This window comes from Pelophylax lessonae (genome assembly GCF_965119305.1).
Source record: "Pelophylax lessonae genome assembly, chromosome: 7".
Taxonomy (NCBI): Eukaryota; Metazoa; Chordata; class Amphibia; order Anura; family Ranidae; genus Pelophylax; species Pelophylax lessonae.
The window spans coordinates 187910291-187926646 of NC_138774.1; the positions used below are offsets into that span (position 1 = coordinate 187910291).

At 40.6% G+C, this 16356-nt stretch overlaps 1 protein-coding gene across 1 annotated transcript in view; it reads right to left on the reverse strand.

Moving 5' to 3' along the window:
* The window catches only part of CCDC187 (coiled-coil domain containing 187), a gene marked incomplete at both ends in the record, with an annotated part of 149915 nt that overhangs the window by 13017 nt on the left and 120542 nt on the right, over positions 1–16356 (reverse strand). The window contains 3 exon segments of the mRNA XM_082264187.1: positions 8592–10831; positions 12603–12676; positions 13420–13505. Of these exon segments, the coding sequence (XP_082120313.1) occupies positions 8592–10831; positions 12603–12676; positions 13420–13505 (2400 nt within the window).

Sequence of the window (16356 nt, forward strand, 5' to 3'; positions counted from 1 at the left end):
ACATATTCGCATGTTAAGCATTGTATTTTACGACACTGGTACATACCAGTGACGTTAAAAAAGGTCAGGGACGGAGAAGCATATTTTTTAGATTTGAGTTTACTAGGTGCGATTTTTGTTTTTATGTTGGGGGCCTTTCTGTATGAGAAACGGGGTTTGTCCGGAAGTACTGCTTTTAGATGAGGATCTTGGAGCAGGAGTGGCCAGTGTTTCTTTACCACTCGCTCCATTTGTCGATGGTGATTATGGAATTGAGTTGTGAATCTCATCTGTGTGCCATCAGACCCAGTCTTGACACGCTTAACGGTCTGTGGCGCTATATATTGGATGAACGCCTGTTCAACAATGGTATCTGGGTACCCTTTTTCCAGAAATTTTTGTTTAAGGGCCGTGCCTTGCACTTTGTAGTCCGAGGTCTTGGTGCAATTATGTCTGAGTCTACAGAATTGGCTTTTCGGGATATTATCTAACCAACGGGGATGATGACAACTATGGTAATGCAGCAGGGAATTGCCTGCAGTTGGTTTTATGTAGTTCTTGGCCAATATTAGCTGGTTATCATGGTGTAGATCCAGATCAAGGAAAGCCAAATGGTCAGGATCAATCACAGAGGTGAACTTCAGTCCCATGTCGTTGTTGTTACAATGGGAAACGAAGTTCACAACCTCTGCGGCCTCTCCATCCCAGATGATGACGATATCATCGATATATCGTCCGAAAAACACTATATGTGGAGTGTAGGGATTATTATTCAACACATATCGAGTTTCCCAATGTCCCATGGTGAGATTGGCATACGATGGAGCGAAATTGGCTCCCATCGCCGTGCCCGTGATCTGTAGGTAGTAGTCGTCGTTAAACAAAAAGTAATTGTGTGAAAGACAAAACAGAGTGGCTTGCAATATGAAGTCAGCCTGTTTGGGATGAATGGTATCATCCTGACTGAGATAAAACTCTAGGGCCCTCATGCCAACTGCATGTGGGATAGATGTGTACAGAGACTGCACATCTAACGAGACCCACAAGTATGTCGGCTCCCATGTATACGGGGTAAGGAGCTCTAGCAAATGTATACCATCCCTGATGTAGGAGGGGAGCTCTTGAACTATCGGCTGTAAGAATATGTCAATATACTGCGAGAAGCCACTTGTGATGCTATCCATCGCAGCAACAATAGGCCTACCGGGGGGATTTGTTGTGCACTTATGCACTTTAGGTAAATGATAAAAATATGGAGTATGAAAATAATCCCTAAAGAGAAAAGACATCTCGGTTTTAGAGATGATACCATGATTACCCGAATATACAGTTGAGGCAAAGGTTTTAGCTACCACTGCCTTGAGGAATGGTATCATCTCTAAAACCGAGATGTCTTTTCTCTTTAGGGATTATTTTCATACTCCATATTTTTATCATTTACCTAAAGTGCATAAGTGCACAACAAATCCCCCCGGTAGGCCTATTGTTGCTGCGATGGATAGCATCACAAGTGGCTTCTCGCAGTATATTGACATATTCTTACAGCCGATAGTTCAAGAGCTCCCCTCCTACATCAGGGATGGTATACATTTGCTAGAGCTCCTTACCCCGTATACATGGGAGCCGACATACTTGTGGGTCTCGTTAGATGTGCAGTCTCTGTACACATCTATCCCACATGCAGTTGGCATGAGGGCCCTAGAGTTTTATCTCAGTCAGGATGATACCATTCATCCCAAACAGGCTGACTTCATATTGCAAGCCACTCTGTTTTGTCTTTCACACAATTACTTTTTGTTTAACGACGACTACTACCTACAGATCACGGGCACGGCGATGGGAGCCAATTTCGCTCCATCGTATGCCAATCTCACCATGGGACATTGGGAAACTCGATATGTGTTGAATAATAATCCCTACACTCCACATATAGTGTTTTTCGGACGATATATCGATGATATCGTCATCATCTGGGATGGAGAGGCCGCAGAGGTTGTGAACTTCGTTTCCCATTGTAACAACAACGACATGGGACTGAAGTTCACCTCTGTGATTGATCCTGACCATTTGGCTTTCCTTGATCTGGATCTACACCATGATAACCAGCTAATATTGGCCAAGAACTACATAAAACCAACTGCAGGCAATTCCCTGCTGCATTACCATAGTTGTCATCATCCCCGTTGGTTAGATAATATCCCGAAAAGCCAATTCTGTAGACTCAGACATAATTGCACCAAGACCTCGGACTACAAAGTGCAAGGCACGGCCCTTAAACAAAAATTTCTGGAAAAAGGGTACCCAGATACCATTGTTGAACAGGCGTTCATCCAATATATAGCGCCACAGACCGTTAAGCGTGTCAAGACTGGGTCTGATGGCACACAGATGAGATTCACAACTCAATTCCATAATCACCATCGACAAATGGAGCGAGTGGTAAAGAAACACTGGCCACTCCTGCTCCAAGATCCTCATCTAAAAGCAGTACTTCCGGACAAACCCCGTTTCTCATACAGAAAGGCCCCCAACATAAAAACAAAAATCGCACCTAGTAAACTCAAATCTAAAAAATATGCTTCTCCGTCCCTGACCTTTTTTAACGTCACTGGTATGTACCAGTGTCGTAAAATACAATGCTTAACATGCGAATATGTTAAGCATGGACAGAAGGACTTCGTGATTGGAGGCAACAGGTATGGAATTAATGAATTCCACACCTGTTCGTCTGAATTCGTGGTATATTGCCTGGTATGTCCGTGTGGCCTGCACTATGTTGGCAGGACCATACGGACTCTCAGAGCACGGTTTGGTCAGCACCGACGCTATATTCAGGAGGGTAAAGACCACCATAGCGTCCCCAGGCACTTCCTTCAACACCATAATAAATCCACTGAGGGATTATATGTCTGGGTAATTGAGGCAATTCCAAAAGGCACCTCTGAGGCCGAGAGGTTCAGGCGTCTGTGCAGTAGGGAAACTTACTGGATATACGCTCTGAATGTTCTAGCTCCCGGGGGACTGAACGAGGAGCTGGATATTAATACTATTTTGTGAGTCAGTGCATTGTTATTACTCTAATTTTTCCTTTTTCCTCCCTCTCCCCCCCCCCCTTTCCCCTTTTTTCTTTTTCTTTTCCTTTCCCTCCCCCCCCCCCTTCCCTTTACTCTCCTTCCCTCCCTTCTTCTTTTTCCCCTTTTTTTTCCCCCCTCCCCTTTCTTCCCTTCCCTCCCCTCTTATTCCTTATCACCTTTTCCCTTCCTAGTCATTCCCTTTTGTAGGTACCATATGGGTACATACATGTATATATGTGTGCGTGTGTACACACATGCATACATGTGTGCATGCATTTTAAAGTATTTTTATAGTAATTTTATAGTTCTTAGAACTTTGTTTTTTGTCTTTTAGCTATCCGGCACATTTAGGTGCTTATATATTTTTATAATGTATTATGGATCATGGAAAATGAATTCCTTTTGGGAGTACATGATCCTCGGAGCCTACGGTTTTCCTTATTATAAGGTAAGCCGTTTTTCCTCTGTACCTGGGTACAGAGAGATATATGTGTATATATTATTATTTTATTTTCCCTCCTAGTTTTGTGGCATGTAAGTCATGTTTCAATATATCTATCGTTGAGGACTTTTCAATAGTTTTAATATTTTTAGTGTATATTGTTTGTCTAAAGCTGTTGTACATGAATAAGCCCCAGTACGAAATCCATTGTATTATTCATAAAGTATTGTGCGTACTCTCCAGAAGTGCTGGCGGTGTAGCTGGTCCTGCAGAGTATTGCGCCGCCCCTTGTATTGATTTCCATGTTAATTGATTGTAGACTGCTGTATTTAAACCTGGCACCAGGTGGCAGTCACTTACGCTTGAGGAAGGAGCCGAGTGCGCATGCTCCGAAACGCGTTGCGTCATTTCCGGGAGCCTGCGTTCCACTTGCGGCTTCCGGTGTAACCAAGTTCTTCGACCAGCTTCCTGTGACGTCACCTCCGGGCCGGTGGACGGCCGGATCGTGCGCTGGAGACGCTGCCATACGGACTGGAGCTTACCTATGTGTAAGTTATTATGTATATTGTGCAATAAACCTTTCTGGCTAACTACATTGGCGCCTGTCTTTTTCTTCACTTCTGGACTACTGGGTGGGCAGGCTTGACCTCTGGCCAGAGCTTGCACAATTTGCAATGTAACTGTTGGCTTGCCCCTCATACGGTGTCCTGTCCGAAAGGACGTTCAGCGCAGCAGTGGGGATCGTGACCGATATGCGCACTCGTCTAGCTCACGACAGTGTTGACTACCTCACATTTCTAAAAAAGAATGAGGCATGGATCTCGGAGGAATTCAACACATGTGACCAGTAGACCATGTTTGATTCAAATTCCTCATGACAGGCCACAAATATCCGCCACCACCCATAACAAAGCATGGTCCCTGTCTTAGGTTAATACAGCTGCATAAAAGGCCTTTTATGTCTGTTGAATGCCTAATTTTTGGGGCCTGTAATGGCCGACACTTATTTATCCTGTGAATACCTAATGTACCTCCAGCCACAGAATACAAAGTTCTTTGCTGTCAGGTAACGGCAGTCGGCTAATTTTAGGGGCCTGTAATGGCAGACACTTACTTCTGTATCCTGTGAATGCCTAATGTATCTCCCACCAGAGAATACAAAGTTCTTAGCTGTCAGGTGAACGCCTGTGGGCTAATTTTTGGGTCCTGTAATAGCCGACACTTACTCCTGTATCCTGTGAATGCCTAATGTACCTCCAGCCACAGAATACAAAGTTATTTGCTGTCAGGTGTACGCCTGTGGGCTAATTTTTGGGGCCTGTACTGGCTGACACTTACTTCTTTATCCTGTGAATGCCTAATTTTTCAGATTGGAATTGAAAATCAATGGGTCTGTAAACGTTCTGCTAAATTGTGGAACAAATGCGGACCCATTTTACAGACGTGTGAATGGACCCTATATGTATTTGACATGTATTTACCGGCTGCTGTCAGTTCTGGCTGATTTAGGCCGAGCTATTACACTAAAACCAAGCAATATTACAAAAAACAAAATACACGTTATAACTGTATAAACGATTTATATAACTTATAAAAAAAATTTATGGCAACTTTTTTAATAGCAGGATCATGTCCTGCACCCCCTTCACAGCCTGGCGTTGCCTCTCCTCCATGGCCTTCATGTGCTCTGAATTGACGAAATTTTGCAGATAAAAAAGAATGCTTGTAGTTGTCGATCGCAGATTCGTTTAATACTTCTGGTATGTCAGTGTCCATGTTGTAGGACTATGTGTGCACAGCTAGTAAATATTTTGTGGCTGCAAATATGACCTGGTGGTTTTTCATGTTCGCCTGCCATTAAAATGAATGGGACCCGCCGCGAACCTGCGGTTCGCGAACATTTGAGCGTGTTCGCGAATCGTCCCATCAGATGTTCATCCATCACTGTTTCTAATCCAAGTGCCTGCATCATCCTGTTTTTAGCCCCGATTAAGGGGGAATGCTGAGCCCCCGAAACACGTTGACTATTCCAAAAAAAAAATATTTTAAATGTTTATACAAGTGGTTGTGGCGCTCCCATCCTTTCAAAACTTTAACGAACCTCTCTGGGGGTTCAGCAAGACCTTGCAGTTGCTGGTGAGCATGCCCCTAGGACCACAAACCACCTCTCCCATCAAAATACATGTGCTTAAGGGTCAGCGCGTCTACATCACAAAGATTGCAGGGGGTAGATTGGGAAGAGTACTAGACAGAGCCTTTAAAATAGAGTCCATAAGGTCAGGGGAATGGGCCCCCATCACTTGTGCTGGAGGTAAGATATTGTGAAACTTACAGAAAGTTTCCCAGTAGGGCTCAAATCTGCGAGGCAGTGGGTAAATTCAGCCTCTAGAAGGAAAAGATTCAGACTGTGACAATTGGCTGGAGAGATGGCTTGTAGAAGATTCAATAAACTTGTCAGTGTCTGTTGTTACAACAGAGTCATATAAATGCAAATGGTTATTCAAACTGGAGTCACACTTGGAAAAGTTATGATCAAGATTTGAATAGGACTGTAATAAAGGCACATGACTGGAACTGGCCACAAATGAGTTACAAATGGGCAACTGGTCAGCAATTTTAGTGCAGTTCTAAAAGCAGGTCTGGGACCAGGATCAAATCTCTTCTGTAGCCCAATCTATGTGTGGGTTATGAGATTTAAGCAAAGGATAACCTAAGATAAAGGGATAAGCAGTAGATGTAATCAAGTAGAAGCTATTTGCCTCCCTATGAAATAATCAATAATAGTAATAGGTACAGTGCACAAGGTGACCAGGCCCATGGACAAGGGCGAGTTATCAACAGCTAAGACTGTAAAGGGTCTGTGCACATTAGTCAAGGGAATTTGTAGACGGTGTGCTAGGTTTCTATCAATGAAATTGCTAGTGGCACCAGAATCTATGAAGCGTGGCAGAACTAAGTTGTACAGAAACAAATAGTTTGTGTCAGGGGGAACCTGGCACAGTATAGTCTAAAGAAGCAGACCCCATCTGCACTAGACACTTGCCATTTCCCGGCTTACTTAGGCATCTGGCGACAAAGTGGCTGTGGATTCCACAGTATAAGCAGAGTGCATCTTTACAGAAAAATGTTCTTGTTAAAGGTTTGTGATAATGTCACGCTTACCCCTAATACATGTGGAAGACACTATAGCTGGCTTCTGTGTTCTTCACCTTTAGCAACCCCCTTTTCCATAAGTCCAGCAGGCCTACCGGTACTTGGTTGTCCCCAGGACTTATACACAATGCTATAGTAACTGGCTACTACGCCAGGGCATGTGTGAACTGAGCAAAGCAAACAGGTACTTGTAGTTGGCAGACATACAAGATTCAGAATAGTCAGGGTCAAAATACAAAGTCAAAAGGCAGGCAGAGCTCAGAGAATAGTCGATATACAATGTGAGGTTGTCAATGAGGTTATCCAATATAGCAGTGCAGGGTAGACAAACAGGGAGCTTGAAACACGTATAACAAATGCAATTACAAGCAAGAGACTGCAGGCTTGGCTGGCTTAAATCAGGTTTGCACTCCACCCAGAGACTAGCCACCTTAATTGCCTTGCATGCGGACAGACAGACAAGGAGAATGTCACAGCCAAAACCAGGATGCTGGAACTAGTAGCTATGATGGAGCAGGAGTGCACGTGCTCCAGTGTTAATTTCGTCGACTAAAACCGACTAAAACGTTTTAGTCGACTAAATTAACACAATTTTAGTCGACTAAAATACGACTAAAACTAAAACAATTCAGATGACTAAAATACGACTAAAATGGCATTTTAGTCTTAAGACTAAAATACGACTAAAAACAAAAATGGCATTTTAGTCAAAAGACTATAACTAAAACTAAATCAAAATTTGCTGCCAAAATTAACACTGGTGCATGCTCAAAGCTTAATACCATAAATAATAACATATTACATTTTTCACTCCAGGACCAGCAGTAGTATATAATGAGTTTGGAAATTGTAGAGAAATGCCTAAATAATGCATTACAAATTACAATTGAACTACACCCATTCGATTATAGATGACTAAAATGAGTTTTAGTCGACTAAAATGTAGGACATTTTAGTCGACTAAAATGTAGGACGTTTTAGTCGACTAAAATTTACTGTAGTTTTAGTCGACTAAATACGACTAAAACTAAAACACTTGCAGAAGACTAAAATGGGACTAAAACTAAAATGCCATTTTAGTCCTAAGACTAAGACTAAAACTAAATTGAAATTTGCTGCCAAAATTAACACTGACGTGCTCCTGACATCTGCACCAAGATACAAGTAAAATTTTAGATCTCCCCTGCAATAGGTATTATAGTTTGAGTAGGATGCCGTACAAGGGTAAATACTTCTAAAGAGCTACATATCCTGCAGCTTTTCCCACCAGAACACTAAACATGCACCAGGTGATTATAATGATCCAGACCCTTCCATTGAGAAATAGTCTGCAAAAGATATTTTGAAGTAAAGTGCTTTTTCTTCAGAGCAGAAAAGGTAGGCCTCTACAACAAAGTTTGTTATTTGTTACAATTAGTGCAATGTACATATATCACCCAGAGAGGAATGTTTTTTCTCAACATAAAATACACTTTAAAAATAAAAATATGGTTTTGTTGCCTACCCTGATACAGCTTGTAAAAAAGGAAAATGATAACAATTTCCCCACCCTAAAGATATGTTTTAAATGCGTAATGCCATATGTGCGTCATTTTGTGGCATATGAAAGCTCGCTATAGGTGTAATTATTCCAGATGGGGCTAAAATGGGTAAAACCAGTCACCCCCTGCATTTGTTTCTCTTTACACCATACCTTATGCATTAAGCGATAAGCAGGAAAAAGTCGGTTAGATTTAGCAAAGTATTGAGCTTCTAATCCTTCGGGGAGAAAGAGTGCCTTTGTATAATATAATAAAATTGACAGGCAAGAATCACAGATCGACCTCTCAGTCCCAGTTCATTAGCAACTGGCTGAAATTCGCTCAGTGTATGGTCAGCTTTAGGATTCCTACCAATGGAAAGCAGGAACAGCAATTTATACATGTTTCACATGATATGCATACCTGTACATGTATTGAGTGATCCAAAGGGTAGGAATGTTTCTTTCTTTTCTTCTTTGTTATTTTGTTATATTTTTCTATACATTCTTTTATAAACTCCATTACTAATTTATGAGCTTTGTTTTCCACACATCCACTTGACTGTCTCCCATCTGTAGTAAGTGATTGCAGCTTGTCATGAGTTTTGGTATGAACCAAAGCATATTTTTCACTGTTTTCCTCTGTGTTTTTTCTATGCTGTTTTACAATGTCCTTGTTGGTTTTTTGCTGGGAGATTTTAGCAAATGTTTCAAGTATATCTGACAAAACTCTAGTGAAAAGATTGTCTGTAACCTTTAGAAATAACGTTTCTTGTTTTTCTTGAAGAAGGCATGGCAGTAATATTTTGTCAGCGTCAACTTCACAAAAGAGACCTATTTGCAAGCCCTGTCCAGGGTCCTGTTCTGCATTCAAAGGCTTTTTCACGCCATTTGGGTATATGCCACAGGTATTAGTAATCTTTTTATCAATGCTTGCCTTTGATGGCTTTAAACAACATGACCTAGTTTGGTTTATGTTTTTTTCAGACTTTTGTTCTTTTTTATCATCTTTATGTTGTCCTTTCTGCATTGTATCTGAACCTGCTTGATCCTGAGGCCTGAAATTTTTTGAAGATGGACCCTCTCCAGATGCATTATTGTCATCTGTGGGAGTGCCTAAACCTGTTTGATCATCAAACAATAGATGTGAGATTTGCCCAGGTCTTACAAAAACACCGCACTGCATTGGACAATCAAAATACCTTATTCCTTCAAAAGTTCCATCATTGTCTCCTTCGGCTTTGTCCAGAACTACTCCTGCCCAATAGCCATCCCTAAAAGCCATTGACCCTTTATATTTCAATGTACCCGGCTTGGAAAGTTTTACCAATACCCTATCGCCAATCTCAAAGTTGAACAAAGGATCATGCATATCCTCTTCTGGCTTCGATAAAGTTAAGAATGGTGTACGATGCCCAACAACATTGTGTAAATTCCTTTGGTCTTCAGGCTCCGCAGGTGGAGCTTCAAAGTATCCATCATTGGGCAATTCATAAGCTGATTTAGATGTTGGAACAAGAGCATCTTCCATTAATAAATTATCGTATAGTAAATTGATTTCTTCAATTAAGCTAGCTTCTGGACTACTGTGCAAACTTTCTGTTCCAGAGAAGGCTATTTCTTCTGGTGGAGTAGGGAAGTCCTCTGTGTCAATATCATCACTTTTAATTGAATCTGTGTCTCTAGGGAGAGGAGGCAGCTCTTCGCTCTGATCCTGTTTTGCAGAGTACAAGTCTTCACTTCCGTAAGAAAGCTTTTCATCAACTGGAGAAAAGATTTCTGACAAGGTATCTTCAATAGGCTGTAGGACTTCATCTGTGATGAATATCACTTCTCCCTCACTAGGATGTGGGAAGCTTTTAATCTGAAATAAATCTTTTGAGGTTGTAGCATATAATGGCGCTGTCTCAATTTTCCCTGAGATTACATTTTCTGTAAAAGATTGTTTCACATTCATTTCCGTCATTCTTGTCCAGTCTTTAGTGTCAGATAAACTCATCCCTGCCACATTACTAATGTTTTCTGGACTCATTGATGTCGATTTCTGTAGGTCTGTAACTTTGACTGTGGTGTCATCCTGATTTTCGAGTAAATGTTCAATGCTGTATATTTTAGAATCTGACTCTGTCAAATCCTCAGATGTTGGAAAAGATTCAGATGCCAAAGGCGCTTTTTGGGTTTTTGTCTCTTCCATAACCAAAGTTACCCCAGTTCTATAATTCAGAGATCCGTTTTGAGAAGTGGAAGGGTTAGAAGATTCTTCTACAGATTTACCATTGTGAAAAGCAGACCTAATCATATTATTTTTGTCACTTTGTCCAAGAAGGTTTGGGTCAAATGGCTGAGAAACCAACTCTTCATCGAAATTTTTCTTTCCTTCAGTTGGAATACCAGCACATTCCATGTCAAACACATCTGAATCCCCACTCTCTGTGTCCTGACCATCCCGCCCCTGATCTGATACAGAGACAGAACTTTCTGAGATGTTAATGAGTTTAGCAGAAACTTTATGAAACTCTGCAAACGAGGATAGAAGAGTGTCAGTTTCCTGTGCCTGTAATGGAACATTTGATTCTGAAGGTTTTAGTATCCCGTCAATCCTAACTTCAGATCCAAATTTAGTATCTTCTTTGGTCCCTCTCTCTGCAGTTAACACATTGAGATCTGAAATGGCAACATTAGAAATCATTATTTTTTTTCTATTAACATTATTAATTATTATTATTTTTCCATGTTTTAAAGCAGCAAAAAAACAAAAACAAACAAAAATATAATATATTGCAGCTTACCAAGTCTTATATGTGGTGGCTGCAATGCTTTTTTTTTTTTTTTCACCTGTCATTCCAGACTGTAAGAGTTATTTTTCAACTTTATTTACCAGACCAAGCTATCCAGCAAAAGTGGCATTTAGAGGGGTGAGACAAACTATTTAACACTGGCGGGGAGTTGTTCACAATAATCAGCTTCTATTTGTTTATGTAAAGCTATTATCCCAAAATTAAAAAAATCTTACTGTAGCTGCTTAAAAAGTGTTAGCTGGAGTTCGCCTTAAATTTTTTAGTCAAGTCTATATCAATCTGCTGGTAAATCTAACGCTACCCTCTCCCCAGACTGACAGTGCTGCTGTCCAAGGGAAGTGTGTTACTGGCTGGATCACCAGGCAAAAAAAAGTCTAAAAAAGAAAACAAAGTCTGTCACCACATTTAAAGATTGATAAGATTCAAAATTTTAAACATTTGATTGAGGGTTTAACACCGTCTTAGTGAGAGATGGAGAGGAGAGGTAGATAATGTCACGATCTTCATTCCATCCAATCAGAGAACACCATGTATTTATTTAAAAAAAATACAAGATGTTCTCTGAATCTCTAAATGGGAGAGGAAGTTAAGAAACGCTATGTTTCTCTATGATTTCCTTAGTCGCTTGGGCAGTGATCCAGTTGGATGCACATGCCCCATGTGACCCTGGTGGCCATCTTAGGTCAGGGAGGGTCTATTTAAGACTTTGACCCCCTGGGTTTGGCATGCTTTTTGCAATTGGACAGGTTAGGGACAGGACTCCCATTTAACAGAGACAGTGATAGAGACAGGGAAAGGTTCAGGTGGAGTAAATTGAATAGGGATTACGTCTACCTCTTCAGAAAGCTTCCTGTTTGGGTTAGACAGGCCAGGCCGCACTTCACTCCTTGTGGCAGATGCTGTTGTCATCCCTGAGTTTTCTTACTACTGTCAATTCAATACTTAGTTGTAGGTGGCCCTGGACGAGTAAGCTTCCCTCAGGGCCTGTTTGTGCTGTTGACTTTCTGTTTTAAAAAAACGTTCTTGCAAACCGAGACTCTGAGTGTTTACTGCCTGCCACACCACATTACACCTACTAACAGACTTATCATGTTCTTGTTCTGCACTGTGTCTCTGAGTGGAAGTGGCCATCTTGGTTGAGGCAGGATTTTCCATCCTCATGTCAGAGTCTCCAACAAGGAGAAGAATGAGAAGCAAATTTCCAAAGGCTAGCAGTCAGCACAGCATTGCCCTAGATCATAAACTGTAGATATACAGCCTTAGGGCTGTAGGTACAGAAGTCCCTAGGCACACTCACATACCAGGAAGTGCTCTGTTATTTTTAAGGAGACTTTCAAAAAGAAAAGGTAGATTTTTAAGGGTACTGCCAAGTTAACATAGTAAATCTTCAGTTTTTAAATTCAGGCCTACTTCAAGTTAACCAACGCATGCTGTCCCTGCTAAAATTGGATTGGCATCTAGACATCAAAGACCTCTGCATACTAAGTGGTGACTTTGGTATATTCAGTAGTGACAACTGCTAAATGTAATCACAACAATATTCTAATTCTCTTTTTAACAAGTAAATGGTATTTTTCCGATTTCAAATACAAAAAAACCTTCATAACTTTGCACATTTACTTCTCAGGTTTTCTTACTCTGTTGTTTTTCCAAGGTGTCAGTGTTTTCAGATTTTTTCATCATCTCGTAACATTGAAAATCCATATTTTCTCTTTGAATGAAAATAGAAAGTTAAAATAAAAACATTGTAAAAAATATACAGTAGATATAATGATGGGCACTGTTTGTTCCCTATTGTTTTCCTCTTTTATTTCTATAGTGTTCTGTTTTCTATCTTGAAAGTAAAATATAGAGAGAGTTTATGGTTGGAAGAAAATGACAGCACAAGACTACAGGCCTTTCAGTTTAAGGAACTCCAATCTAATAAAACAAATAAAAAACATTTTTTTGTAATATGTGTGTGCTGAAACCACTGATTATAACCAGTTAGAACTTTCACCTTCTATATCTTATAACAGAAGAGAAAGAAAGAAGAGCTAACCTAGTACTCAATACCCTAAAAAAACTATATGTCTGTGCCCCCACCAACCACTACATCATGCTGAATAATTGTACAACTTGAACACAGTCACTGCATTCCAAAGTTCATTCTATAGTTTCATGTGTTTATTGTTATTATTATGATTATAATACAGGATTTATATAGAACCAACAGTTTGCGCAGCGCTTTACAACATGAGGGCAGACAGTACAGTTACAATACAATTCCATACAGGAGGAATCAGAGGGCTCTGCTCAGTAGCTAGAATGGCCCTAGGAGACACTATACAAAAATATTAGAAAAGAGTTATCTTATGTGGTAATTTTTAATTCAAACTGGGCCTAGTGTCATTTCTAAGACAATGCATTGTTATATTATCTTGAGCGAAATATGTACATTAGAAACATAGTTACCCTTTTTCCTTTTCAGGAACAATGTGTGTTTCTTGCATACCCACACATAAGGGCAGGTTATCTTCTTTAGGAGATTTCCTCTTTTCCTAATTAAAATGCATAGCTTCAATAGAATTGTAGAAGATAGATAGATAGACAGACAGACAGGCATTGCAATTAGAAGAGGCAACATTAAGCACTATTGGAATAGATTCTTGCAGATATTACCCTGTTCCTTTTTTATTTTGGCAGTTTCACTGCACACTGCATATAAATGATAATTAACATGTATAACTCTCCCTGATCCAACTGATCATGACTGGTCTGCACCCATCTGGTCCCATCCATCTGCATCACCCACTTGCTTTGGGCGCTGTGGCCAGATGGGTACTGTGTATTATGTTTGGTGGCAGTGTCCTGTGATCACTAGATTTTGGATCTGAATATTTAATTTGGCGTATTCATTGACGGGAGTTAAACATCAGTAGTTTCCCACAACCAGTGCTTTTTGGGGTCCCCAAAAAATCAGCAAAATTAATTACACACATTATTTTTGACAGCGAGAATAACTATAGCTAAATAATGGAAGCATTCGATGGGTGCTCTTGATTATGTGAAGAACAAACTTAACTGGATCATGGTTAATGATAGATTTACCTGTGTTCTTGGCAATTCTACTAAGAAATTTGATGAGACATGGGATCCATGGATACGATCTTTGTCTGTATCTTAATGAATCTCTTCTAGCTGACTCTTTTTCTATCTTTCTTTCTTCCTTCTCCTTTCCCTTTTTCTTAATCCATTCTTTTCTCTTTTTTCCCCTTTTATATTTTTCTCAATCCATTCTTTTCTCCTTTTTCCCCTTTTATATATAATTGCCACTAGATTTGTTTGACAATTTCAAGATAATTTTGATAGAACATATAGTTGTATATTGATGATATTCCTAGGCATGTGCACAGTAGTTTCCCTTTTTGACAGGTCTCTCTCTCTCCCCTTCCCCTTTTCCTCGCTCCCTGTTTTTACTCACTGTGACATAGCCATTTCCTGCATTAATAGGACTATGGGACCCCGCGCTTATGGACTAAGTGCTAAAGTGCTAAATAAGTGCTAATAAATATAATTGGTGTTTGAATAAAAGCTGCTAGCTGCAGTAAAAAGTGCTGGTGCTCTTTTGGAAATGGGAAATGTGATTGCAGCGCTGCTTAAAATTAATTGTAATGATCTTTAAATACAAGTGATTAATAATACTAATGCATAAACATTAAAAATTCATAACATTCATAAAAAATCATAAACTTCATCAAATGCAAATGTAATCATAAATAGTGCTTCAAATTAAATGTCCATTAATCCATCCTTCCGGAATGGTGAATCCTTCCACAATAATCATAAAGTGCTTGAGTGCTTGATCTGTGCTGTGTGCGGGGTTTCCCCCTTTGGTTATCTACTTACCACCAAGTAGTTAATAGCAGGCATAGTCTATACTGGGAAAGATATCCCAAAGAATGAAACCGACAGCTAAAACCTGAGGTGTACAGGTAAGTGCTGGGGTAAAAAGAAAAAAGGAAAGGTATAAGGATAGAAAGGGGAAAAAAAGGGAGGGAAGCAAGGAAAGGGAAAGGGATGGGAGGAACAGGGAAGAGAAAGCAAAAGGAAAGGGACTGGGGAAGGGAACTGAGAAGGACAAGAGGTGGGGAAGGATAGAACAAGGAGCTATAAGACAAAGTAAGTGAGAAGAAAAATGGGAGGGCTAGTGGGACTTTAAAGGTACCAGGTAATTCAAAATGGTAAAGACATGATTAAAAACTAGAAATGTTTATTGACATAACATCTTTAAAATCAAAGACCAACAGTGTGACATAGATACATATATTTTGACATATACAAATACAAAAAGAACAGTGCATGAGACATAAGGCAGTAAATAAATGATGAGGATAAATGCGTCCAATGATGAACATCAGACCAGTCCCGACATGTTTCGCGGGCAACAATGCTCCGCTTCTTCAGGGGAGTAAGAATATATCAATATACAGTGCCTGTATGATACAACAACAGCAGACATTCGTTATTGGTTCAAATGCATATATGTGTAACGACAAACATAAGTTGCATGCCACTATAAAATATCAAGATGCATCCGAGACCACCACCAAGGAGAGACCCAGATGACAGATGACGCTGTGTCTTACAGCGAAACGCGTCTAGCAATTGGTCGAGCGAGTACCACGTGATTCCCGGCCGGTGGATTGTATGCTGCGGGAGCAGCTCACCGCCGAGCCATCCTTTGTATTCTTGCATGCTTTTTAACTATGTTTGTGAGTATAAACCCTGCAGTATACCCCAATAAATGCTTTGATAAAACGATCTTCACCATGATCAGTTTTCTTTTATGAGGATACCGGGGATGGATCTCTACCTTCCAGCAACGATCTTTCTATACTAATGTCATGGTCTTACCTTCTTGCTGTTCTCCTTCGTTTGACATGTGCTGGCGGCCATCTTGGTTTCTGGGTTTCTTGTAGCCTCCCACCTTGCGGCTCCTCCTTCCCACTGGGAGGAGCTGGATGCCTAGCTCATATATATAGGAGGTCTGTGGCTTCAGTTCCTTGCTTGGTCCTCCTGTGTTCACACGCTTCTAAGACTGCTGCTGCTTCTGGTTCCTGATCCTGGCTTCGTCTGACTACACTGCTGGTTCCTGATCCTGGCTTCGTCTGACTACCCTGCTGGTTCCTGATCCTGGCTTCGTCTGACTACCCTGCTGGTTCCTGATCCTGGCTTCGTCTGACTACCCTCCTGGTTCCTGACCTCTGGCTTCGCAAGGACTCTGCCTCGGTTTCGCCATCCGTTTGGACTTTTGCTTTACAGCTTGATTTTCAATAAAGCCTTCTTATTTTCACTTATCTGTTGTTGTACGTCTGGTTCATGGTTCCGTGACATTAGGACCAAGCCATG